Consider the following 24446-nt stretch of genomic DNA (forward strand, 5'->3'; position numbering starts at 1 on the left):
AAGCCTGGTGTGGATTAAAACATGAAATAATAAGCCCTTCTTAAATTTAGCATGTGTTTGAGACTGTCATCATAAACATACTAGTAAGCGTCCAAAGCTAGTTAGAAATTCTTCCTTCATGGGGAACCACCCTTATTAATAGATGCTGGTCAGGTTAAGGACAAGATCATACATTTTTAAGAACAACCTTTAACCAAAAATGTTGTTTGTGTATGCTGCTTTGCTCTGAGCCATTTATTTTGAATCATAACCGTATTTTTGAGATGTTCCTGATGTATTGTTGGAATATTTTGTCACAAAAGCACACTGGTATGCAGTGTGGATGCAACACACTTTCCCCACGATTCAGTTTAATGATGGAACATCAGTTTGAGAATATCTGGAAACTGTAAGAGAAAATGGACAAACTTGGCAGAAGGTTTGATCTCATTTCGTTTGTTTGCTTGTTCTCATTGTACCCCGATATTTTACTGATGTCTTAAATAACACTGATACTTCGACAGGTTAAAAGAACAATCCAGCCGTAGTGGACCTTTACTGTGAAAGGTTTCGGCTTCACTTCCGCTCGTCCCCGTGCTTTCGGGCAGCTTTATTCCTGTCCGCGGTCTTCCTGGATTTGTTTGGGGGATTACTTTCAGCCAGAAGCCCTCAAACTGGACGGGAGTCACTTTCAAAGTTTCCGTACGGTCCGGTCCGGGCTCTGGGGGGTTGGACCGGGACTTTTAGCGTCGCTTTGCCGCTGAACATCCGCCCGCTCCGCCTCACGATGAGCCCGCGGCTCCTCGCGGGTTTGTTCGCGGTCGTGGTCGCGGTGGAGGCGGCGGCGAGCCCGCCGGCGGACTCCGAGCAGCAGGAGTTCGGTAAGAGTTTCGGATTCCGACCAAACTCCAAGTTCAGTCTGGTTTCTCACGAGCTGAAGGAGCGAGCGGCGCCTGGAGGGTTTTAGTTCACGAGTTAAAAATCAACGATCGCTGAAGAATTCATCAGATTTGGTTTATTTCAAGCAATCAAAACACGAATAAAAGCAAAGAGAACAAACAACAGAAACATACGTGCAGCCAAACTTAGGATAATGAGTCATGAACGGATCAGTAAATACACATCTCCATCAGAAGATGCTCCACACAGACCTGAGATCAGTGAATGCAAATGAAGGACGAACCATCCTCAGAATGTGATGTGTAGTGAGTGCAGTCTGAAGGCTGGACATCATCATCAATGCTCATTCTTATTGCTGTTCTAGTCTATATGTGTGATTGAGTACATGACCTCACAACCAGAGGATGCTGGTTCAAATCCTGGCCGGGACATTTCTATATGGAGTTTGCATCTTCTCATCTTCTCCTTGTGCATATGTGTTTTTTCCCAGTTTCCTCCTTCAGTCCAAAATCAGGCTTCATACGTCCATCGATGCCTACAAATTGTCCCTCGGTGTGAACATGTGTGTCGTTTTGTACCAACGGTACAAGTTAAAGTCCCATTAGCGCTCCCGCACCTTGGTCTGAGAATTTTGTTCTTCACATTTGACCCATCCCGGGGGGAGCAGTGAGCAGCAGACACAACCGCGATCAGGAACCATTTGGGGGTTTAACCTCCAATCCTATCCCTTGGATGTCAAGGAGGGAGTCTGTGGTACGACTCGGCCTGGATTTGAAGCCCACTGAGCTGGTTATGTCACAGGGTCGGATCCAGCAACCATGTGACCCTGCACAGGAATCAGCAGATTTATAGTAAATGGATGGATTAGGGATTTTTACATGTATTTGTTTGTTCTTTACATACATATTTTATCTTCTTCCTTGGCATGTTTCACCTGTGCTAAATTATAAGGAAGAAGATTTGAAGTCCAGTTTTAAAAACTCAACATCAAGATGTTTCATCTGGATGAATGAGAAGCTTCACAGACATGTTTAGTGTTAAGCTAGTAGATACGAGTTAATTGTGTGATGTAGTTCTAAGAACAGAGGATGAAGATAATTCAAATAATTGCAACCTCTAGCTCCTAAATGCAAGCATGTGTGTCCTGCAGCCTCACTCTGGTCCATGCTGGAGGACTTTGACGTCCTGCCCTTCTCCAGCCTGCAGACCCACTCGGTGCGTCGGCGGGACGTCCAGACTCAGACTCACGTGGAGAAGGTCCTGAGCTTCAGCGCTCTGCAGAGGTTAGACAGTGTTGTGAGCAGAAAATGTGTGTCTGTGATTCTTGGAATCTGAGCGTTTCTCCTGCTGTGTGATGCAGGAACTTCCGACTATATCTGAGAACCAACGACGAGCTCTTCAGCGAGGATTTCAGCGCCGTGGTGGTGGATGAGGACGGCCGTGAGCACAACTATCCGGTCAACAGACATAACTTCTTCACGGGACACGTCATCGGTAATTCTGTGCTGGAAGTTTGATTTAGAATAGAATAGAAGTACTCTATTCATCACAAGCCGGGGAATTTGACTGTGGCAGCAAATAGATATTTACAGAAGATAAAAAGATAAACATTATTTACAGAAGATAAAAAGAATGCATACAAGAAAACAAAGTGTGTAAATTTAACTGTGCGGAATATAATAAGCAGTGTGCAATTTATAATATAATGACCATCAGTCACCACAACAGTCAGTTGGTGAATTATCTGTTACAAAGTGATGAGGCGTTAAATACTCTTAGAAGAATGCAGAATTGGACTGAAACAACAGACTCTCTTAGGGTGATACTTTGTGGTAAAAGCTGCAATACACACACATGAAAGATCATGGGTGGGCCTGCTTAAGTGATCCTTCTATAGAGGAGTCGTGGATGTGGAAATGGTCTGACTCTAATTCTGGACCTTAGGAAGGATCCTAGCAGTCTGCCAAAAAATGCTACATTTGAACTTTGGAGGAAATTGACACAGTGGAGGTGCTGAAAAAAATACACCCAGTTTGCTGCACCTCCCATAATATATATATAAAATATATATATATATTAATATAAAAAGATACGATTACTGCAGGATAACACAATGTAGAAATGAAGTTGGAGATGTATGTCACCTATTTAACCATTCAACTTTAAAACAAAAAAACAGAAAATATGATGTGGAGGCTTGAAGGGAGTCAGTCTGGTATCTTGATATATTTTTGATATATTTTTAAAAACATTGAACAAGTTTATAATGGAAGTTGATCCATCAATACTACAAAAGTTGCTGGAGACTTAGTTAAGGTAGCTTAAATCAGGATAACCGGAGTAGTATCAAGAACTAATGAGTAAAAAAGCTAGAATTAATTGGCAACATTTATGAATTGATCAATATCTAATCTCAATGTCTGGAATTCAAATTTTACTATGAATGTACTTAAAAGTGAAGCAAATATTTTCTATAAAAGTATATCCACAGAAAGCCCAACCCAACCAGAGTAAAAAGTAAGAACACCCTCAGGTTTGTACCCACCTGAAGGAGCTGCTTCCCCTCAGGTGCTCATGTTTAGGAGATCATCATGCAGCATCTGGAAGAAGGTTTGATCTTGAGCACCATGGTGAGGCCTACAGAGAAAGCTACACAGAAATATTTCAACAGGATTTTGTGACATAACTGTTCCTCTGATGAGCACAGTCTCTGCTCCCTCAGCTTTACCGCTTCCTTCAGCTGTTCTCTGTCAGTCAGGCTCTTTGCTGTGTTTGTAACTCCGCCCCTTTCTGCTGCTTGGTGTGGGCTGTGTAGATAGATGACCACTCATGGATGGTTTTAAAAAAGATGGTTCAGTTTAAAGAGCAAACTGGTTAGTGACCAAGCAGTCAGACTGAGGACTGTGCTCTCTTCCAGGGGAGGAGAACTCTCATGTTCAGGCCCATATCGACGACCACGAGTTCTCGGCTCACATCCTGACTGATGAGGCCGAGTACAACATTGAGGTAAAGTTTCTAAGTCTGCATCTTGACCTCTGAAGAGTAGTGGAGAACAAACTCTTTGTCTTCCTGTGGTCCAGCCTTTGTGGAGGTTCACCTCAGAAGCGCCTGATGGTCGTGTCCTAATCTATCGTTCAGAGGACATCAGGAACATCAGCCGGCTGCAGCAGTCTTCTGTCTGTGGGTATGTGAGCCCCGTCCTCACTGACGGTCACGGGGCAACCATCCAGGAGGATCAGGAGGAAGGTTTGTAGATGTTTTAGAACTTTTGTATTTTATGAATTTTATTTGTTTAATAGCAGGTACATAGGAGATGTATTTTAACAACCGTCTTGGTGCCATCTGTGTGTGAATGAGTTTGTGTGGGTGAATGGGACTGACTGTAAAAACCTTTGGCCCTTAAAGCAAGGTAGAAAAGAACTGCATAAGGCTCCACCTTTTACCATAAGTGTGAATGACGAAGCTGCTCAGAAGAGTGACGAGTAAACTAGTCCTCAAGAGAGGGTTAGTTTATAACTCTGCTCATAAGTTTACATACCCTGGACAAAAGGATGAGTTCCAGGCTATTTAGCAGAGAGTATGAATGATATCACAAAAACTCTTATCCACTCATGGTTAGTGGTTGGATTTAGCCATTTATTACTAACGGTGTAAGCCAGCGGTGTCTAACTCAATCACACAGGGGGCCAACATCCAAAACAGACCTTAGGTCGCGGGCCAAAGAGGATAAACATTTATTGAACACTCTGAAACTACATTTTAAAACGTTTAAAATGCAACTTTTAACACAACTATGAATAAAAACAGGCCGGATTATTATTCCAGAAAAAAATCAACTTAAACTTTAAATAACTTTCAATATTTTACTGTCCATAAAAATATATTTTGTCAAAATGATACAAGAAATAAGCGCAAAATAACGTTGGACCATTAATAACAATAAAATAAAGGGACATGGAGGGCCGGATAGAGTTATTTGGCGGGCCGGATCCGGCCCCCGAGCCTTGACTTCAACACATGTGGCCTCTTCCTCCAGCTCCTCTGGGGGGACCCCAAGGCGTTCCCATTCCTGCCAAGAGACAAACAGAACAACATCATCTGCAAAGAGTAGAAATGAATTCCTGTGGTCCCCAAACCAGACCCCCTCCGAGCCCTGGCTGCACCTAGAAATTCTGTCCATAAAGTTCATGAGCAGAACCGGTGATGAAGGTTGACTCCTCTCTGTTCTCCTCTCCTCTATGCTTTATTACTTATTTTTATTTAGTACTCTATGCTTCTGTTTGGTGCAGTGCAATTCACATGTTGTTCCTCTGTCTTACTCCCCTCCGGGGGAGCAGGAGAGATTTCAGATTCCAGGTGGTCCTGTTCTTGGCTGTGGACCACGCCTCTGGCTTGTCTTGGCCACGGACCTGGCCCCCACCTGTCCTCCAGTTCTATCTGGATGAACTCTATTCAAATACGTAGTTGTAGAGTTAGATAAGCTAATTCTTCTGAACAGTCGTGGTAACTCACCTGTCCGTCCTGGGAGGGGATCCCTCCTTTATGTGGACTTCCTTGAGGTTTCTTTTTTCCTGGAATCTGTTTTTTTAGGAGTTTTTTTTTTCCTAGAAGGAGGGTTTAAGAGCAGGGATAACAAGTTTAGTTTATTCTATTCAGTTTAGTTTAACAACCATCTATTGTTTATTCTTTATGACTGACTTTCTGATTTTGTACAGTTACTGGTATGAAGCTTAAAGAGACAACTGTTTTGTGTTATTGGGGTATATAAATACAATAGAACAGAATTGAAAAGGGTAAACAGAATTTGTTGACAGTAAGCGACTTCACACAACCTGTAAGTACAGGTGGAAAAAGAGTTTGTGTTACAACTCATACAATTCATAAAAAAATGACCATAATTTTAGTTTCATATTTTTTTCCAAGGTATGTAAACATATGAGGACAGCTGTTGATGCAGTGACTCAACTTCAAGATAACATCATCTGGATGATTGAGAGTTTTCAGGGTGAACGTTCACCTTCACCTCAGAAGTGTTTAGATCAATGCTGTCCCCTTAGAGGCAGCAGGACTCACAGACGGAGCACAGATGCTCTTCAGTCACCTTTGAGAAATAATTAAAGGACCCACCAACTCAGTGTCCATGTTGAGTCACCCCCCCAATTGAAGCTGCTGTCCAGAACGTTTTTGTTCTTCTGAAGGTGACACCCGCTCAGGTTCTGCTCTCAGATCCAGACGGCAGCTCCACGACCACAAGAAGAACACCTGCCCGCTCCTGCTGGTGGCTGACTACCGCTTCTTCAAGCACATGGGTCGGGGGGAGGAGAGCACCACCCTCAACTACTTGGTCAGACCCCCTCCCAGACCTTCATTTAGTTTCAGCCTCCCCACCCCAAAGTGAAGGCCAATATCTGTGTGTGCTTTCAGATTGAGCTGATTGATCGAGTGGACGACATTTACAGAAACACGTCGTGGGACGAGGAGTTCTCTGGTTACGGTGTTCAGATCCAGCAGGTGGGGGGGTGTTGGCTTTGTTCGCAGTAAGGCCTGTGGCAGAGACCAGCAATCCTGACTTGTTCCTGTAATCTCATTTTAGATCATCATAGAAAGGAAACCGACACAGGTGGCTCCTGGAAAAAGTCACTTTAACATGAAAGGGAGTCCAGTGGAGGGGAAAGATGTGTGGGACGTCAAGAAGCTTCTGGAGGTAACGCCCATCCTCTGCTCACAGCTGACAGGAAGAAGCAGTTTTAGGAGGCCATGCTGAGACCCCCCCCCTCCCTCCGTCTTTTTTCCTGCAGCAGTTTAGTGTGGACATTGCAGACAAAGCCTTCAACGTCTGCCTGGCTCACCTCTTCACCTACCAGGACTTTGATGAAGGCACTCTGGGTCTGGCTTATGTGGCCCCATCCAAACCCGACATCCCTGGAGGGCTTTGCTCCAAAGGTCAGTTCTGCTGCTGCTACTCCCCCCATTCTGAGTTGGTGTTGACCTGTGACGGATTCTGTCTGGTTGCAGCTTGTCCTTCATCTACAAACCAACATGGAGCCATCTACCTGAACACCGGCCTCACCAGCACCAAGAACTATGGGAAGACCATCCTGACGAAGGTGGGAGGGTTCTTAAACAGGAATTACTTGACTGAATGGGGTTTTCTGTCTTTAGATTTTCTTTTCATGCAGTTTCTTGCTGTACAGAACAACATGAACACATGTCAGTCCACACGCAACAACACAAGAACCTCTTAGGTCTTCATCAAAAACCGGCAAGAGCTTGTAAATGCAAGCTGCACCTTGATGTGTGGAAGCGCTTCAATCCAACATCAGGTTAACTCTTCAACACCTGAGACATCATTGGTGACGCTTAAACACAACATCTTTAACATACAGGGGCGGCCGTGGTACAGTGGTAGGGCGGTCGACTCCTGATCAGAAGTGAGCGGGTTCGACTCCGCCTTGTCCACCCATGTGTCGAAGTGTCCTTGGGCAAGACACTGAACCCCGAATTGCCTCTGGTGGGAGGTTGGCGCCAGTGTTCGGCAGCGGAGCCACCACCAGTGTGTGAATGTGTGTGTGAATGGGTGAATGGGTCTGTGACTGTGAAGCGCTTTGGGCCCTCGAAGGAGGGTAGAAAGCGCTATACAAGTATACGCCATTTACCATTTACCATACTGTAAAGGCTGGTTTATACTTCCACGCGATTCGGAATGGTTTGTGTTGCATCCACAATCTGGCGGTCTCGTTCATACTAATGTGGCTGGATTTGTTGCAACTCTCCTCTACACCTGCAATGTACTTCTGACTGGTGTTACTTCTCAAGCAACGCGATCATGTCCAACGTTTATTTTTAACATGATCAGCATCCCGCTCAGACACTTGCAGGAACATGAAAGACAGAGGATGAAGTGATGAGTTTGTCCACTAAACAGAAGCAGGGAATACAAAGGCAACAAAATTAAATTAAATTATTATCTGTTAACAGTTGAAACTCTGGAGCTCTGGAGTTGAAGGGTTAACCTTGTCACAGCAGGAGTCCTGAGGTTCCATTAGTCCTTGAATCAGGCTTCAGTACCAGAGCAGTGAGGCTGCTGAAGGTTTACTTTTTCAGTGCCAGTAGAGGAGGTTCATAAACAAAGTGAAGGAGGACGTTAGGGTGCTTGGTGGAAGTGAAGAGGATGCAGAGCAGATGGTGAGACGGAGGTGAAGCGTTCTCAGTGGCACCCTCTAAAGTGAGCTGTCAAAAGAGGAAGAAGAAACTTCCCATTGACAAAGTGGAGAAAGAATGTCTACAGACTCATTTCACTGATATTTTTTACATGTTCATCCAATGAAACCTGGTATCTAAAGTCAATCCCAAATACTTATAGGTACAGTGGAGACTTGCTGATCTGAGATCATAGTTGGGTTGAATAATTATGGATGGTTGCTAGATGAGCCAGAGAACATCTTTGGTTTCCTTCACACTAACAGTTAATGTGCATTCACACAAGAGCACGATTCGCATGACAAATTCCCATGCCCCACCCCTTTTTCATTGCACAACATATTCGCTGGTTGTCTCCTGTCAAAAAAAGTGTTCCTGAGCTTGATGCCGCATGTGGGAGGAGCTACCAGCTAATGTTTTAAGATGATGCTATAAGGAACGGTGTCTTTGGATATCTCTCTTAGAATGTATGAAGACACAGAAGAAGTTGAGGAATAAATCAGGTTTATTTATGGTGAAGAGTTCTGCAAAAACATCAGTAATCATGTCTCCATGTTTGGGTTTATATGATTATTATTCAAAGATTATGGTACAGGGGGTTGTGTCTGTATGACAGCCGCTTCCACTGTGTTTCTGTGTCTCTGTGGCTGAGCTTGAAGGCTCTCTCGTATTAACCCGATGGGGAAAATAAAATTCGGAGACCTTTTTCCTTTTTGTTTATGTCTCGATGAGCCGGCAGCCTCTGCCCCCCCACAGTGTCTCTCTGTCTGTTGGCATATTAAGTGAGTGAGCTCCACCGCGGGAGAGAAAGCTGGAGATCCGTCCAGAGTTTATCCCACCTTCATCCAAAAGTATCCAGATGAACTCTAAGAACCTGCAGCTCCAACGGGTTAAAGAAAAAGATAGAAGTTTAGGACAGAAACATTTGCTTTGGATTAATATTCTACCCGCTGATCGAGTCACTGAAAAAGTCATGTGCCCAAAGCTGAGATACTGATTGGTAGATGTGATGCAGGGACCTGTCAAACTTCAGATATTTCAGTTTTACCTGTGTCACCCAATTCATGCCTGTCGCTCAAATCACGCCGTGGGACATCAGATTTCCTCACGTCGCGTCTGTTCCATTGTCTTAACATTGAAGCTGGCCATCTCCACCGTAAGAATCACGTTCATTGTGAATGCAGCTCTAAACTACTATCTGCTTATCTTGCTCTAAACCTGGAAGGCTTAGTTTGACAGCAATTGTAAAAATGTATTGTTCACGTGGTTAAAGGTCAAACTGTGACTTCTATGACTGAAGGACACATTTTCTGCAGTTACAATATTTAGGCAACAGCAGGTGCAAACAGACGCTTCTCCAGGGTTCTCTCAGACCAAACACCCTCACTCATGTACATCCCAACCAACCCCCCACCTTTTGTTCACAACCCGCAAGTACCACATGCATTTCCTCCAATGAGCCCTGGAGGCTGATGGGAGGCATATTTCCATACAGACCCTCATTTTAACAAGTCTATTTCACACTGAAGTAAGCATTATACAGCCTGTTAAACTCTGATGATGAAGGGAGGAGGGGGTGTGGCTTTTTATATCAGCTGCTTGGATTTTTCTGATACTCTGATTTTTGCATTATCAGGAGCATGTTTTTTCACAATTGTGCAGCCATATTGGACTGAGGAAAAGTCCCTTCACTTTGTCCTGTCCAATCTGCCATCTTCAGAGTCAAGGTGTTGAAGAGTTCTGGATCCTCCAGTGTGAAGCCTTCTCCACACACAGTGACTGCTGCAGTCTGAACAGGCTCAGAAACCCTTCCCTGCTTGCAGCCGTGATCAGGTTTACCTCTACTCGTTCCTGCACAGCGGTCAGAGGTGTTTGTTTCCACAGGAAGCTGACCTGGTCACCACTCATGAGCTCGGGCATAACTTTGGAGCTGAGCATGATCCAGATGACATCCCAGCGTGCGCCCCCCGGGAGGATCAGGGGGGCAAATATGTCATGTACCCCATTGCTGTGAGCGGAGACCAAGTCAACAACAAGGTGCGTGTGCTCTGTGTGTCCTCAGACGAGCGGTGCTCAGTCTGACTGAGGGCAGCTCGTCTGCGCAGCTCTTCTCTAACTGCAGCAAGCGCTCCATCGTGAAGCGGCTGCGCTCCAAGGCCGCCTCCTGCTTCAGAGAGAGGAACATCAACGTGTGCGGGAACTCTCGGGTGGAGCAGGGTGAGGAGTGCGACCCAGGGCTGCTCCACATCAACTCGGACCGCTGCTGCACCGCCGACTGCCGACTGAGAGAGGGTGTTCAGTGCAGGTGAGTGTGGAGGTTAGATAGGCGGTGCAGGCTCTGCTGAGGTTCTCTACTCCACCGCCTCTGTGTTCAGTGACAGGAACAGTGCTTGCTGCAAGAACTGCCGCTTTGCCTCCAGGGGCGTGGTCTGTCAGGAGCCAATCAATGCCACCTGTGAGGGCCACTCCTACTGCACAGGTCTGCTGCACTGGTCCAGGTTCTGCTGTCATCTCGTCACCTGTACGGCTGCTTTAAGATGAAGCTGCTGTGGTTTCTGCATTGCAGGAGACAGCAGCGAGTGCCCGGCGCCAGAGAACGCTCCGGATAAAACAGTCTGTTTGGACAACGGGGAGTGTCACAGCGGAGAGTGTGTGCCCTTCTGCCAGGCCGTCCTGAACCTGCAGCCCTGCGCTTGCAACGGTACTGCTGACTAACGGTACCGAGTCCATGAGATCATGTGAAGTCTCTGGAGACTCAGAAATGTTTGAAAAGATTCAGACATTCTCTAGTGGGGCATGGGGGCACGAGCCTCCATCCAGGGTCGCCCTGCTACCTCTCTGTTGTACTTCCAGGATGATCAATCTTCATCTATTTAGCTCCTTACAATGGCATCAGGGTACACAGGGATTTACAGGAAAAAAAGAAAATAAAAAGAATTCAAAAAAAGAGCATAAAAACTGCTGAGGTCTGTATTCCAGTTATCCTGTCTGTTTTTGTTTGATTCAAATAAAGAATCAAGGATCAACTACTGCTTTATAGCCTCAATGCGGTTAATTAGAAGATTTTGAGCTCTTTTTCTTTCCAAACTAATAGGCAGATCCTTTGCATAACAATGGAAAGAGCCGTTATTGTGTGTGATAACGGAACAAGTGGCAGCAAATATAAAGAAAACAGGGCAGGACTAGAATAGAACCTTGTGGTACCCCACAGGACTGAGAGGACACTGATGAAAATACCTCCAAAATAAAATTCTGTTCCAAAAAAGACTGTAGCTGCTTAAAAACAAGCTTTTCTGATAACTTGGATCAAAAGGACTGAAATGACAGAAACTGGAGAAATGATGAGATTTTTAAGAAGAGGCTAAACTACGGCATCTGCTATGGCTGCAGACGGTGGTGTCAGAAAAACCCCGTGCTTTGGCCTCTTGGACACGACTCTGATATTGAGCTGAGTCTCCTAAAATCTTGTTTCTTCCAGAAACAAACTCTTCCTGTAAAGTCTGCTGTCGGAGCAGGGGGGGGGTCTGCTCCCCTTACCAGGACAAAAGCGGCAGCTTTGTGTTCCTGCGGAAAGGCAAACCGTGCACAGTGGGCTTCTGCGATGGAATGGTGAGTGGAGCTGTCCATTCAGACCCCCGGGGTTTTGGGGGGGCTAACCCAACCCTCTGTGCAGGGGAAGTGCATGAAGCAGGTGCAGGACGTGGTGGAGCGGCTGTGGGACTTCATTGATAAACTGGACATCAACACTTTTGGGAAGTTCCTGGCTGATAACATCGTGGGCTCGGTGGTCGCGTTCTCGCTGCTCTTCTGGGTCCCTGTCAGCATCCTGGTCCACTTTGTGGTGAGTCACGACCCCTTCCCCGCCTGCTCAGTGTGACCCCGCTTTTAAAGCTAGCTTTGTGTTCTGAAGATCTGTTTTCTCATCGTTCTACTTTTAACCTTTCAGGACAGGAAACTGGACAAGCAGTACGAGCAGACTGCCAAGTCCCTGTTCTTCCCCAGCGTGAGTTCAGATTTCTGTCTGTGGGAGGCGGGGGGTGGGGGATCGGCTGTGGTACATGTTGGGATCAGGGATGTTCACGCTCAACCTTTCTCCCAGAATGCAGAGCTACTGAGCAGCCTCGACTCGGCATCAGTACGGATCGTCAAGCCCCCAAGCTTCCCCGCCCCCCCTCTGCGCCTGCATCCCAGTGCCCCCCAGCAGACCAACACCCCCCCTGTCTTCAGACCAGGCCCTGACTCAGGTCACACCTCCCCTCCCCTGGACAGCCCCCGCATGGCCACCATCCATGAAGACCCCAGCCTGGACTCCCGCCTGGATGAGGACGAGCTGGAGGAGGATTTTGGGCGGGCAGTGGGGGCGGGGTCCGTCCTGCGCTCCTTCGAAGACCTGACGAAGACGAAGGTAACATGCCGCAGCGAAAAGGCAAAGCTGTACCAACTGCAGAGACACCGTCATGTTGAAAGCAAGGAAACGCAGTGCTGAGAGGCGGAGCCTCCAGCTGCGGCGCAGCGAAGGCTGCTGGTCTCTGGAGAAACGCACCCTGTTACGGTGCACACACTTCACCAAAAAGTTGGTTTGCCAAGAGGCCGTTTGACGGCTTTGGATTTATTTCTATTATTGAGAGAGAAAGAGCAAAGGCTTTAACTTCTTCCCTAAAGATCGTCTTCAAACTGTGAGGAAGTTTCCCTGTGGGACGCCGCCCAACACTGTCTGACAGCTCAGTTTGATACCAAATATGACTTTTGAGTCTGCTTTAAAGGAGTTCTGTTTCCTCTTGAGAAAAACTTGGTATATTTTTGTATAAAGTGTTTTTGTATGGAGAACCAGGCCTGTGGTTCAATGTTCAGTGTTTCTCCTCCTTCATGCTTTTCTAGTTCACCTCGGTCAGTATTTTGTGTGTACAGTCTGTCTTTGAAGCGTTCCACATAGGAATCTGAAAATTCCTTTTTGTCATAAAAATAAGTTTCTTTTTAATATGTCCTGTTTAATGTTTTTGACAGTTTGGGTGGAGAGCTTTAAAATGAAAATCCAAAGCACATTGAGATCACCAAATCCACTTTAGAATATGTTCAGTTTGTGAAAGTGAGGATGGTTTTTCTGTCTTATCTTTTTTCCAAACATTTGTGTTGATGGTGGGCATGTTTTACAACAAAAAAACGTATTTACTGCAAAAAGCACACACAAAAAATTGTTTTTTTGTTATTGAAGCAAACTTATGACATTACATAGTTTATCATATAGTGAAATGTGTTTTTCTTGTGGGCTGGTGGATTAGCGGTCAGCACTAACCGAGGTCTTGAACGTGCGTTTAATGCCTGATGTGTCCCAGCTTCCCTGGCAGTCATTCAGTATTTTGACACAAAAGTTCACATTTGTTGTGAAAAGTGCACCAAACAAATAAAACTTGTTTTTGTATCACTCACTCTCGTTTGTGTTTTTGTTTCAAAGTAAGACACACGTTCAACACTAACATGCCAGGCCGCTAGGTGGCGGTAGTGGCGCTTCAAAACGTTTTGCTGACCGCTGTGGAACAAAGAAAGAAGAGCTTACTGACAGACAGGTTGTTTTAGCAGAGTCAGAAAAGACTAAACCAAAGCTATCAGAAAAGAGCGGACCGCCGGCGGGCTCCAGGAGCTGATGCTAACCGCACCGACAGCTCGGTTCCGAAGCTGACCTGAACCTTGACAGTCTGAGCCTGGAGCCTCCTTCGGAACCATGTTCTGTGTCCGAGTTCGAGCCCAGCAGCTGCTCCACAAAGCATTCTCTCCGTCTGCAGGTAACAGTGATGAGTGCACCGCGGAGAAGTGAGTTTCACGTTGGATATTCGACAGACACTCGGTCAGGGTAAACCTCCCACTTGCTCAGGGTCCAGTACGACTCTAAGAACGGCGCTACAACATGTGGTAAACACAGAGACACAGACCGGTACCGACTTCCTCTTTTCAAAATAAAAGGTGGGACAGTAAAAGCGCAGTACCTGCTTCAAGTGTTAACGAGTTCATAGTTACATATACAAATTCATAAAGATGATGAGCAGAAATTACATTTAAAATCAAGAGGTATATCTCATGTAGCTAGTGTAGTACTATGATGCAGGATTGATTTAGAGTTGAGTTTGATCACGTGACCTGGAAGCTATTGAGCTAAAATCTTAATATTTACTCATAAAAATGAATCAATAGTACTATGAGATTTTGAACGTAAAATCAACAGGTTTATCTATGTAGCCAGTGTAGTACTATGATTCAATCCTGATTTTGAGTCAATTGATCATGTTAAAATGTCAGAAAAAGAAATGTTTTTACAGTCTAAGGTGGCAGCTGACAGTATTGTATTCTATGTTGCTCTCTGCTCGGGAGGGAGTGTTGAGTTATAAGACAAGACGTTGAACAGGATTTTTAAGCATTTTAGTTCAATAGCTTCCAGGTCACGTGATCAATTGACTGAAAATCAATGTTGGATCATAGTACTCACCTCTCTACAGGAGACAAACGTCTTGTTTTGACGTTTAAAATCTCTTAGTGTTTTTAATGAATTTTTATGGTTAAATTAATGCATTTTAGCCCAGTATCTTCCAATAGCTAAAGAAATACTCAGAAACACAATTCTAATTCTAAATTATATTATACATGTCCTCCATCATGAGAAAAATGCCATTATAACACGTTAAAAACACCATTATCATTAGAGTGGGACTTTAAGCCATTCAGTTTACCAAGAATTCCAACAAATTCTACTTCTGAAGTGGTTCCATCAGAAAACCTGTCCAAAAGTGCTGGAGTCCTTTCAGGATAGCTTTGGTCTGTTCTCCACAGTACCACGGTGGACTGCTAGCTCCAGAGCTCACTGCAGTTCTTCAGCAGACTCCCAGGATCCTGGACCCTCCATGCTGAAACATCTGACCTCAAAGATCAAGTCCACAGGTCCAATTACTGTGGCAGAATACATGAAGGAGGTCCTCACCAACCCTGTCACGGTATGTGAGTCTTCATCGACCCCTGACCTCTTGGCTGTGAGTCTGTGTCCACTGCCCTTGGGGGGGTGGTATGGAAATCTTTCATGCCGTCCCCCCCTCACACATAAATTGAAAACTGAAATTTAGTCTTTGTTTTGTACGGTTAGTTCAGTTTTCCTTTCCAATCTCAGACCAGATCCCTGTCAGACCCGATCCCTGTCGAACCCAATCCCAGTCAGACCCGATCCCAGTCAGACCTGATCCCAGTCATACTCGATCCCAGTCAGACCCGATCCCAGTCAGACTCGATCCCAGTCAGACTCGATCCCAGTCAGACTCGATCCCAGTCAGACCTGATCCCAGTCAGACCTGATCCCAGTCAGACCCGATCCCAGTCAGACCTGATCCCAGTCAGACTCGATCCCAGTCAGACCCGATCCCTGTCAGAACTGATCCCAGTCAGAACTGATCCCAGTCAGACTCGATCCCGGTCAGACTCGATCCAAGTCAGACCCGATCCCTGTCAGACCCGGTCCCGGTCAGACCTGATCCCAGTCAGACCTGATCCCAGTCAGACTCGATCCCAGTCAGACCCGATCCCTGTCAGACCCGATCCCTGTCAGAACTGATCCCAGTCAGACTCGATCCCGGTCAGACTCGATCCCGGTCAGACCCGATCCCAGTCATACCCGGTCCCGGTCAGACCCGGTCCCAGTCAGACCCGATCCCTGTCAGACCTGATCCCTGTCTGTGGTTTTCTTTCTGGCGTCCTGGACTCAGATTTGTTTGCGTTTTGCTGCAGGGTTACTATGTGAGAGGCGACATGTTGGGACCTGATGGAGATTTCATCACATCACCAGAAATTAGCCAGATTTTTGGCGAGGTGAGACACTCTTCTGTCCTCACACACTCTCCCTTTAAGATGCTGTTTCTGGATGTCTCTGTCTAAACCATGCTGTGTTTAAACTGGAGCAGGGACATTGCTCGGAGGAGTCTGGTCTTTACCAGCATCCAGAATGTTCTTAAAAACTCTGAAGATTCTGATCTGCTGCTACACCATCAAAACTTTTCTTCTTCTGACCGTTGTATCTGCTGGTTCTTCCTGGTTGGCGCTGCAGCTGATCGGCGTGTGGATCATCAGCGAGTGGATGGGAGCAGGCCGACCCCAGCAGCTACAGCTGGTGGAGCTGGGACCTGGAAAAGGATCCCTGGCTGCCGACATCCTCAGAGTACGGATCAGTTTACGTCTCACACAACAGAGAAGAAAAACTCCTGTAAAAACGCTGGTGAATGCTGAAGAGCAGGAACAGTGGTGTGTGGTTTTGCTGCCTGAATAAGTGCTGTATCGATGTCTGTGATTGTGTTGAGATGTGTCTTAGGCAAACAAATCAAAATAATTCATAAGAAAAAAATTAGCATCAATTACAAGCTGGATTTACACCATTGACTGTCTTTAGTAAGCCCTGCCATCGCTTCACTGCTCCACAACATACGCGGCTCCTGCACGCTGTGTCGTACCAGGGGTGGGGGGTGTCTTAAGGGTCTTAAAGTAAAAAAACTCCAGTTTGAGCTGGAATTTATTTAAGACAGGTCACAACTGAAAGATATACGGTATTCTGCATCTAAATTGAACGTCTTTTTCTTCCTAGAGGGAGCTGTTGGCATCGATCTTATGTCAGCACGTTTCCAACCACTCGTTTTCGTGGGTATGGGAGGGGCTGCAGACAGAGCAGGTTTTACAGGATTACTCTTAGATGCATGAACGGATCAAAATACCACTTTGGGGTTCTTTATAGTGAGGAATGATCAATAGAATGCATTTAAAACCTCAAAAAGTAGAATTTTCATTGTAGGTCCCTTTTCAAAGGTTGATCTTTAAACTTTTCTTGATTAACAAAAAGCCAAACATTTTTAAAGATTTAAAGTTTTTATTGGTTTAATTTCTGATCCCCTTGCTCTTCTGCAGGCTTTCAGTCAGTTGAAGTCAGTTGTGGACGGGGCTTCAGTGTCACTGCACCTGGTGGAAGTGAGTCCAGCTCTGAGTCTCATTCAGGCTCAGAAGCTGACCGGACGCCAGGAGTGGCCGAACAGTGACGGTCCAGTCTACCTGCGGGGAGAAACGCCAGCGGGGCTGCCGGTGTCATGGTACCGGCGCCTGGAGGACGTCCCTTCAGGTGCTGAGCCGCTTTCTGTATCAAACCTCACTTTGACTCTGCACAGGTTTCTTTGCACCTGGAAGAAGAGCACCTTGATGAAGACGGTTCTAGATTTAGTCTGCATGAAGCCTTAGAGTCAGTTTTAAATCACGAGCTGTCACAGCTTCCAGGGGAATTAGTGCCACTAACAGTTTCTCCGGTCTCTTCTTCCTGCTGGACTCTCAGGGATCCTGCAGCAGCTCTGGGTCACCACAGACTGTTGGTCACTCACTCTCTGCAGAAACCATGCAAACAGTGGAGTCTTCTCCAACATCTCAGAGAACCTCTTTAGGCTCTGCATCGGTTCTCTGAGGGGGGAGCTAGTTTTCAGCCTTCACTTTTTTTTTCTTTTATGAGATTCTAAGAAAAAAAAATATCTTTCTCAAAAAATCTGTCAGAAAGCGGCTAAAAGCAGCTCTTGAGTCTACATAAACCAACAGACAAATTCCAGGCCTGTTCCAGCGGGGGCTCTGTCCGCGGGGTCACTGACTGATCTCCTCTTCGGTCTTCTACAGGATTCAGCATCTTCGTTGCTCATGAGTTCTTTGACGCTCTGCCAATCCACAAGTTCCAGGTAAGTGTGGCCCTGCAGACGCCTGGTTCCTGAGGGAATTCATCCGCAGCCGCTCTGTTTTTGAGCAGAGGACAGACCGAGGCTGGAGGGAGGTGATGGTGGACATCGACCCCCACAAGCCGCAGCAGCTCAGGTTCGTCCTGGCGCCGTCTCGGACCTTAGCCTCATCCGTGCTCGTGCAGGTGAGGCAGTTCACATGACTCCCCTCAGAGTTTTTGCTTGATTCCAAATCTGCAAAGCGTTCAGATCTTCTGCATGTTCCAGCTCCTTTAACCCCCTTCATGATTTCAGCTGTTTTGGTGTGAAAATAGCTGCTTCTGAAGATTCCTGCTCCTTCTCCAGGTTTTCCTAAAATGAAGCTGTTCCATGTTGTCTGAACATAATCAAAGTTTCATGAACATTTTGTAGTCAGTCAGAGATGAGAACTTCAGCCGAGATCATTCTCCAGACTCCAGGCTCACAGGAATTACAGTTTCAGTTGAAGTCATCATTTCTTTGCTTTCATGGAAGTGAGAACCCCAAGCTTCATTTTCATCATCACTCTTGTGCGTTATTAGGCGGATGAACGGCGGGATCACCTGGAAGTCTGTGCAGAGGCCGGAGTCCTCGTCCAGCAGCTGGCCAGGCGAATCTCAGAGAACGGAGGAGCAGCTCTGATCGCAGATTATGGCCATGATGGAACAAAGACGGACACGTTACGGGTACAACAAGAGCATGCTTCTTCCTGGTGCAGGACGCCTTTTCACATCCAGTATGTCTTTTATTGAACAGAGCTTCAAAAACCACCAGCTCCACCACGTTCTGTCCTCTCCCGGCTCAGCAGACCTCACCGCTGACGTTGACTTCAGCTACATACGGAGGATGGCCGGAGAAGGGGTGACCTGTCTGGGACCAGTGACCCAAAAGACGTTCCTGAAGAACATGGGCGTTGATGTTCGCATGCAGGTATTTGAGCTGAAAGTGGGCCGGCCATGTTTCTGAAGATACAAAAGGTCTCCTTCAACAACCTCTGTAGTGGCTGCTCTGGAAAAATGATCGTACACAAACACACACACAGCTGGATTTAAAGAGCCATACCATGCTTTTCTTAAGCTTTTCAGAGTGAATTATATCCATATATATGATCCTATACTACCGTTGGAACACTTAAAAACAAATTATTTATGAAATGAGTTATTTCGATTCCTGAAGCTCCGCCTGTCACTGCGTGTGGGTGCCGCCCATTTTATGACATCATCCTAGAGCCTTTGGCAGTGTGTCTGCATTTCTCCCACAAAAATAATCACAATTTCTTCAAAGATGGATGCACATAGCATATATCTACCTTTAGCAGTCCTGGCCATCGCTTCACTGTTTCACAACACAAATACACTCTGTGTGCACGACTGTGCCCACGGCCGGTTGCGTAAGCGGAAATTTTCTAAACTTTAGGAATCCCTTTCAAAAATGATATTTTAAAACGTTTTCAGAACTATCAGCTCTTAAGCTTTTAAAGGTGAATAAACTGATCTGTCTAACAGTTTAGTGTGAAAGATAAGCTTCAATTGAACAGAGAACGTTCATAGTTTTATTCTTGTAAAGTCAATTTTAACAATTGTTCAAATTTGTATAACTACACCCGTTTACCTCCGGAGAAAAAGCCGACAAAATGCTGTTTTTTCACCGTGAATCACCTGATCGCTGAAAAAAACAGCAAAAGAAGTCGAAAAAAAGAGAAGAAACAGGAAAAAAGGTAGAAAGCTTAAAACAGGAGGTTCCGGGTGAGGACTTCCGGTGCCATATTTTTATTTCTGTGGCCAGATGTGTCTCAGAGGCTCCTCTCTCAAGTGCAGGATGACTTTGGACTCTCGTGCCTGATCAGACCGGCCTCGGTTCTGTTGACACAAGGGGGCAGCAGAAACACATCCCTGTCACAGCTGCTCCTCAGCATGGCTCCTGTCAGAAGGATGCATGCTCCTCTGCCCTCACAGGCGTTCATGTCCTGCTGTGACTCTGTCCAGGTCCTCCTGAGGAACTGCAGCGACCCGTCCACCAGGGAGCAGCTCATCAGCAGCTACGACATGCTGACCAGTCCCACCAAGATGGGGGAGCGCTTCCATTTCTTCAGCTTACTGCACCCCAGCCGCTTCTCCAAGCCTGTCATATCAACAGGGCTGAATCTGGAGCGGACGAAGAGCCCGGCGTCACTGCCCGTGGCTGGGTTCACTGAGCTCAGCTTCCCCTAAGAGGTTCAGAAGTCACAGGAACTGGTTTCATATTTGAAGTTTCTCTGATGTAGAGATTTTATGGACTTTAACAGATTAGGAGTAATTTATGTTTTTTTATGAACCTTTTCTCAAAATGTAAGGTTGACTGAAAAAGGAGGAAATAAAGACTTTTTTTTAAAAGATGAGATGATCGAAAAACTACTAATAAAACTGAAAACTGCTGAACTTTGACCTCTGCAGTGGGGCGGGACTCCAGGTCAGAGGTCACTTGAAATGTCATGCTGAAGCAGTTCGGGGTCAGCAGCTGCTAACAGACTGGGTTACAGATGTCAGTGCATGGGGGGTGTCGCTGCTTGTTTCTGCAAGGCAACAGTAGAGTTCAAAGGTGCAACTTGATCAAGAATTAGTGCACACTGTTAAAACAATGCATATAAGTATTTACATCTAAACAATCATTTAAAAGACATAGTTCAAACATGGGACAGAATCTCATTGATGATTCGCCTCTCTGCCCTGGTATTCAAAGGCTTTGCGTCACCAGCGCTGCTGAATGAATGCTCTACTCCCCTCATGAAGGACATGGAAGCCAGTGAGGTGGAAGCTGATGCACACTGGTGCACAGCAGAATGGAGAAGGATCTGGAGGAATAAGGGGGTGGAGGGTCAGAGGAGATTTGAAAGCTCTGGAGGCACTGGGCCATGTATGGCTTTGAAGGTGAGCAGAGGGGTTTGGTTCTCAATCATGTATTTTACAGAGAAGAAGGGGGGCTGCTGAGTTCTGGACCAGCAGAAGTTTATGGCTGGATTTTGAGGAAGACTAGAGAGAAGGGAGGTACAGTGATGAAGCTGGGAGGTAACAAGGCTGTGGATGAGAATGGATGTGAGGGAGGGGCAGAGACAAAGGTGAAGACGTGCTGATCAACACTCATACTGGGGGGGTGCATCTATGTTCAGAGATGAACTGCTCTAGAGAGAGGTGATTTTGTTTCAAAGGCAGGAGCTCCATTTTGTGCTTGTGTTGGGAAATAAAGTGTCAACCAGCATTTACAACCATTCAAGGCAAGAGAGTGGAAGTGTCATTTCAAGTTTTCTGGACAGAGTTGGGTGTCATCAGTGATGACATCTGTTGGGTACAGCAGATGAAGGAGTGTTGCAGTGAGGTGACTGCAACACTCCTTCATCTGCTGGGAAAGTGTCTGCCCCGAGACTGGGGGTCGTGGGTTCAAATCCATGATTGCACACCATGAAACGTGGCCCACAGCCTGCTGCTTCACACCCAGCATTAAGGGCTGGGTTGAGGGGGGGGGGTGTCAAACCTCCAATGGTTCCTGTGACTGCAGTTACTAGCAAACACCAGAAGATCTACTTGACACACGTCCACCTGGAAACTGATGAGACAGCAGATACACAGCCGATGTAGCAGAGATTTCTTTTATTGTTTTCATCTCATGAAACACTTTGTAAAAATATAAAAGTTGTAGAATAAATTCTCAGGCTGAAGTCTAAAACCTTTTTAGAATTCACAAGGACTGACGATGGCAGCCTGTTTCTCAGCTTATCTTCACCCAAAGTCTCAGAGACAAATACTGAAAGCTGAAACTCATCTCACCTTTTCACTGTAAGCGTTGTGGAAGGATGGCGCCATCTTTAAAGAGTGCTGATTACAGGGGCAGAGGGCCTGATTCTGCCCTCTAGGGGGCAGTAAAAGTAAGAGGAGCCCTTTCTGGAGCTGGGCTTTGGTCCGGTTTGGTCTCATGTAAGAAAGATCCTGCAGCATTTTTAGATTCATATTAAAAACTTTGATAAACTTTTTTCATGAAACCTGAATCTGGAAGTTTTCTTTGACTTTTCTTGGAAGGAAAATCCTGAGACGAGAGGGAAAACGACATTTAACATGATTACATCTTCATGTCAGCATTCTGATGGACTTGCTTAAAAATATGAACACGTCAAAACTCCTGATTTTCTTTGGTGAGAAGCCCAGACATTCAGGCATCAAAGCTGTACAAAAAATATCAGAAATTATAGTTTTTCCATAATAGTCCGTTTAAATGAAAATTGTGTTTTTAATGGGTAACCAAACCCTAAGTCAACTTTTTTTGTATGTTGATTTCTATAAATGGGGCTTTAAAAGTGCTGTATGTTGGTCATTGGCAATTTTTTGACAAATTTCAATTTAAAAAACTTGTTTGATTCTTGAAAATAGTCAAAAACCGTCTGTGTGCTGCCCCCTACAGGTTGCATCGAGGTATTACAGTTGAATTTCGTGATTGGTCAAAACATTTAAGTCCCACATCATGAACTGCAGCTCCAGTAATGATAGCAGTCCCAGCTGCATCCCTCAGACTGGATTTTCACATGTTGGCTGTGGGTGGAGTCAGCCTCCAACTTCCCTGTTTGGTTACCCTTTATTGTGTTCCTGAAACATTTTCTAATGACAAAGAAAATCAAGATTTAAATTACATTCCTGAGTGTTTTTTATTCAAATTGTTGTGAATCAGGAGCAGATAAAAGAATGCAGTTTGAAAAAGATTATGCTTGTGATGTAGAAAAAATGGTGAGCAGGCCTGAAGCTCACTGCAACGGGGAGGGAAAGGGGGGGTGGGGTTGCTCCACACCAAAGGTCTCGCCCAAAACTGAGAGGTGAATTTCTAATGACCTCCTGCTGCTCTACAGAGACTATGTCCTAGAAAATGACAGGTTTTTAGATATTTTCTAAAAGCGGCATATTCATAATAAAACAAATGCTGGGAACACTTTGACTAAAGAGGATCAAAGTGGGTCTTTAAAATGGATCCTTCATTCAGTCCTGTTTTGGTTGAAGTCGTGTATAAAAAAAAATCATCCAATTCTGCTCTTTAACAGCTTGCCTGGAGTTTAATGTGTGAAACCACACTCTTATGACAGAACATAATCCTGAAACCAGCATGAACCAGTTCAGTCAGAACAGAAGGAATCTTCCAGTCAAATAGGATCAAACACACCAGAAAAATACTGTTAGATGAAGTTTCCATGTTTGACTCCTGTTGATGAGTGAAACATGAGCTGAAAGTTTTCCTTTTAATAGAGGATGAACGCCCATTTCAAAAGAACAGTTGGCAGGAGCGCTTTCCTTCACGTCTAAAGTCAGAAGAGAGCGGCCGGAGTTTTAGGACTGTGGTTTGATTACTGACAGCAGGCCTTCCCTCTACCAGCTCTCTGACCTTGTGGTAGAGTGTCCGCCCTGAAACTGGAGGGTCATAAGTTTAAATCCATGGTTAGGTCATACCAAAGAATGGGACCCAATACCTCCTAGCTCGACACTCAGTGTTAAGGAGTTGGGTTGGGATTAAACCACCAAATGCTTCTAGAGCGCAGTTGTGTCTGAAGCTCACAGGGGAGGGGTCAAATGAGAACAAATTTCACACATCAAGATGTGTGACAGCTAATGGGACTTTAACTTTTAAGGAGAATGTACACAAACATCAGAGTTGATGTTTGTAGATGTGGAATGTCTGCTCAACAGGGTCGAAGCTCACAAACCTGCCCTTCTGCAGCTCAGATCCTCAAAGTGGGACCAGAGCAGAATCATCACAATGACTCCTTTCCCTTAAACACAGAACTCTCTCTGAATCTTTAGTACAACATGACTCTTTGTAAAATGTTGCTTGTAAAAATGAACTGGAATTAGTTCAGTGTTTGCAGGTCAGTTTCTGTTCCTCTAAATTCCCCACAGCTGCAGGTATCTTTTCCTTTTCATCCTTTTTGTTGCTGTGACTGATGTCAGGTTCAAAATGAGCCATCAGCTTTCATGGCAAACATCATCTTTTTTGGTGATGCCTGCAGGAACCTTATGAGCCAAGGTCGTCCTAACCAGTTTTCATTAAAGAAAAGGATGTAACAGATAAGACAGAAGTTGGCTCCTGACAGAAGTCACTCAAAGTGCAAAGATAATTCAGTCACTACAACCATCAACACAGCAAAGACTGCCGTTTGTGTCTTTTTCCAGTTACACAGACTGATCTAGAACACTAGGTTCTGAAATGTTCAGATTCTTTGTGGGCCGCTCCACCACAGCTTAGCTAGCAGTAAGATCTCTTTAACAGATGTTTTCTGATACATTTGTGGAGCGTAAATGCATTTCAAAGTTGATGTTTGCAGACAAAACAAGTGCAGAAAAGACTGTGGACACGGACTATCCTGCTGCTCACACGGCGCCCTGGAGGCTGATGGGAAAGCGGTTCCTGTCATGGAGCCTCCGGGGTTTTTAGGGATCCTCATCCATGTCGTCCAGGTTGGGAGACATGATAAAGTGGTTGGGGTAATGCAGGCCTCGTTCATCAGCGTATTCCTCCCAGCGGGCGTCATCGCTCTCATGGGTGATGTAGCGCTCGCCTCGCCGCGTCTCAAACTCCCGGAGGTCCAGCCAGGTTTGGTAGTCCTGGGAGACAACC

The 24446-nt window shown here is 45.6% G+C and overlaps 3 protein-coding genes across 8 annotated transcripts in view; 2 read left to right on the forward strand and 1 right to left on the reverse strand.

The window, feature by feature from the left end:
- Positions 1-554: 554 nt before the first annotated feature.
- Positions 555-13505, forward strand: adam17b (ADAM metallopeptidase domain 17b). 2 transcript variants are annotated; one of them, XM_024290602.2, is made up of 18 exons: positions 555-860; positions 2030-2162; positions 2240-2373; positions 3797-3885; positions 3960-4125; positions 6078-6223; positions 6304-6390; positions 6473-6583; positions 6678-6822; positions 6895-6986; positions 9964-10116; positions 10185-10384; positions 10455-10558; positions 10646-10780; positions 11558-11688; positions 11753-11920; positions 12026-12082; positions 12179-13505. In XM_024290602.2, the coding sequence occupies exons 1-18, from the start codon at positions 767-769 to the stop codon at positions 12563-12565; spliced, it is 2532 nt and encodes an 843-aa protein (XP_024146370.1). In that variant the 5' UTR covers positions 555-766; the 3' UTR covers positions 12566-13505. The 2 variants fall into 2 exon arrangements, with proteins under 2 accessions (XP_024146370.1, XP_024146371.1); XM_024290603.2 differs by having other exon boundaries at positions 556-860; positions 6093-6223.
- Positions 13506-13592: 87 nt separating this feature from the next.
- Positions 13593-20199, forward strand: ndufaf7 (NADH:ubiquinone oxidoreductase complex assembly factor 7). The gene is made up of 10 exons (XM_024290604.2): positions 13593-13859; positions 14899-15059; positions 15841-15921; positions 16157-16267; positions 17005-17212; positions 17749-17807; positions 17876-17989; positions 18365-18508; positions 18579-18752; positions 19808-20199. The coding sequence occupies exons 1-10, from the start codon at positions 13799-13801 to the stop codon at positions 20030-20032; spliced, it is 1338 nt and encodes a 445-aa protein (XP_024146372.1). The 5' UTR covers positions 13593-13798; the 3' UTR covers positions 20033-20199.
- Positions 20200-22865: 2666 nt separating this feature from the next.
- The window catches only part of LOC112157700 (serine/threonine-protein kinase D3), a 44556-nt gene continuing 42975 nt past the window's right edge, over positions 22866-24446 (reverse strand). For 4 of the 5 annotated variants that reach the window (XM_024290601.2, XM_024290599.2, XM_024290598.2 and 1 more), the window contains exon 19: positions 24260-24433. In XM_024290601.2, coding sequence (XP_024146369.1) covers positions 24260-24433 — 174 coding nt within the window. Of the gene's footprint in view, positions 24434-24446 lie in introns of all 5 variants that reach the window. The other variant, XM_024290597.2, reaches the window with a different exon arrangement.

The sequence above is a fragment of the Oryzias melastigma genome, linkage group LG24 (genome assembly GCF_002922805.2).
Source record: "Oryzias melastigma strain HK-1 linkage group LG24, ASM292280v2, whole genome shotgun sequence".
NCBI classification, from domain to species: domain Eukaryota; kingdom Metazoa; phylum Chordata; class Actinopteri; order Beloniformes; family Adrianichthyidae; genus Oryzias; species Oryzias melastigma.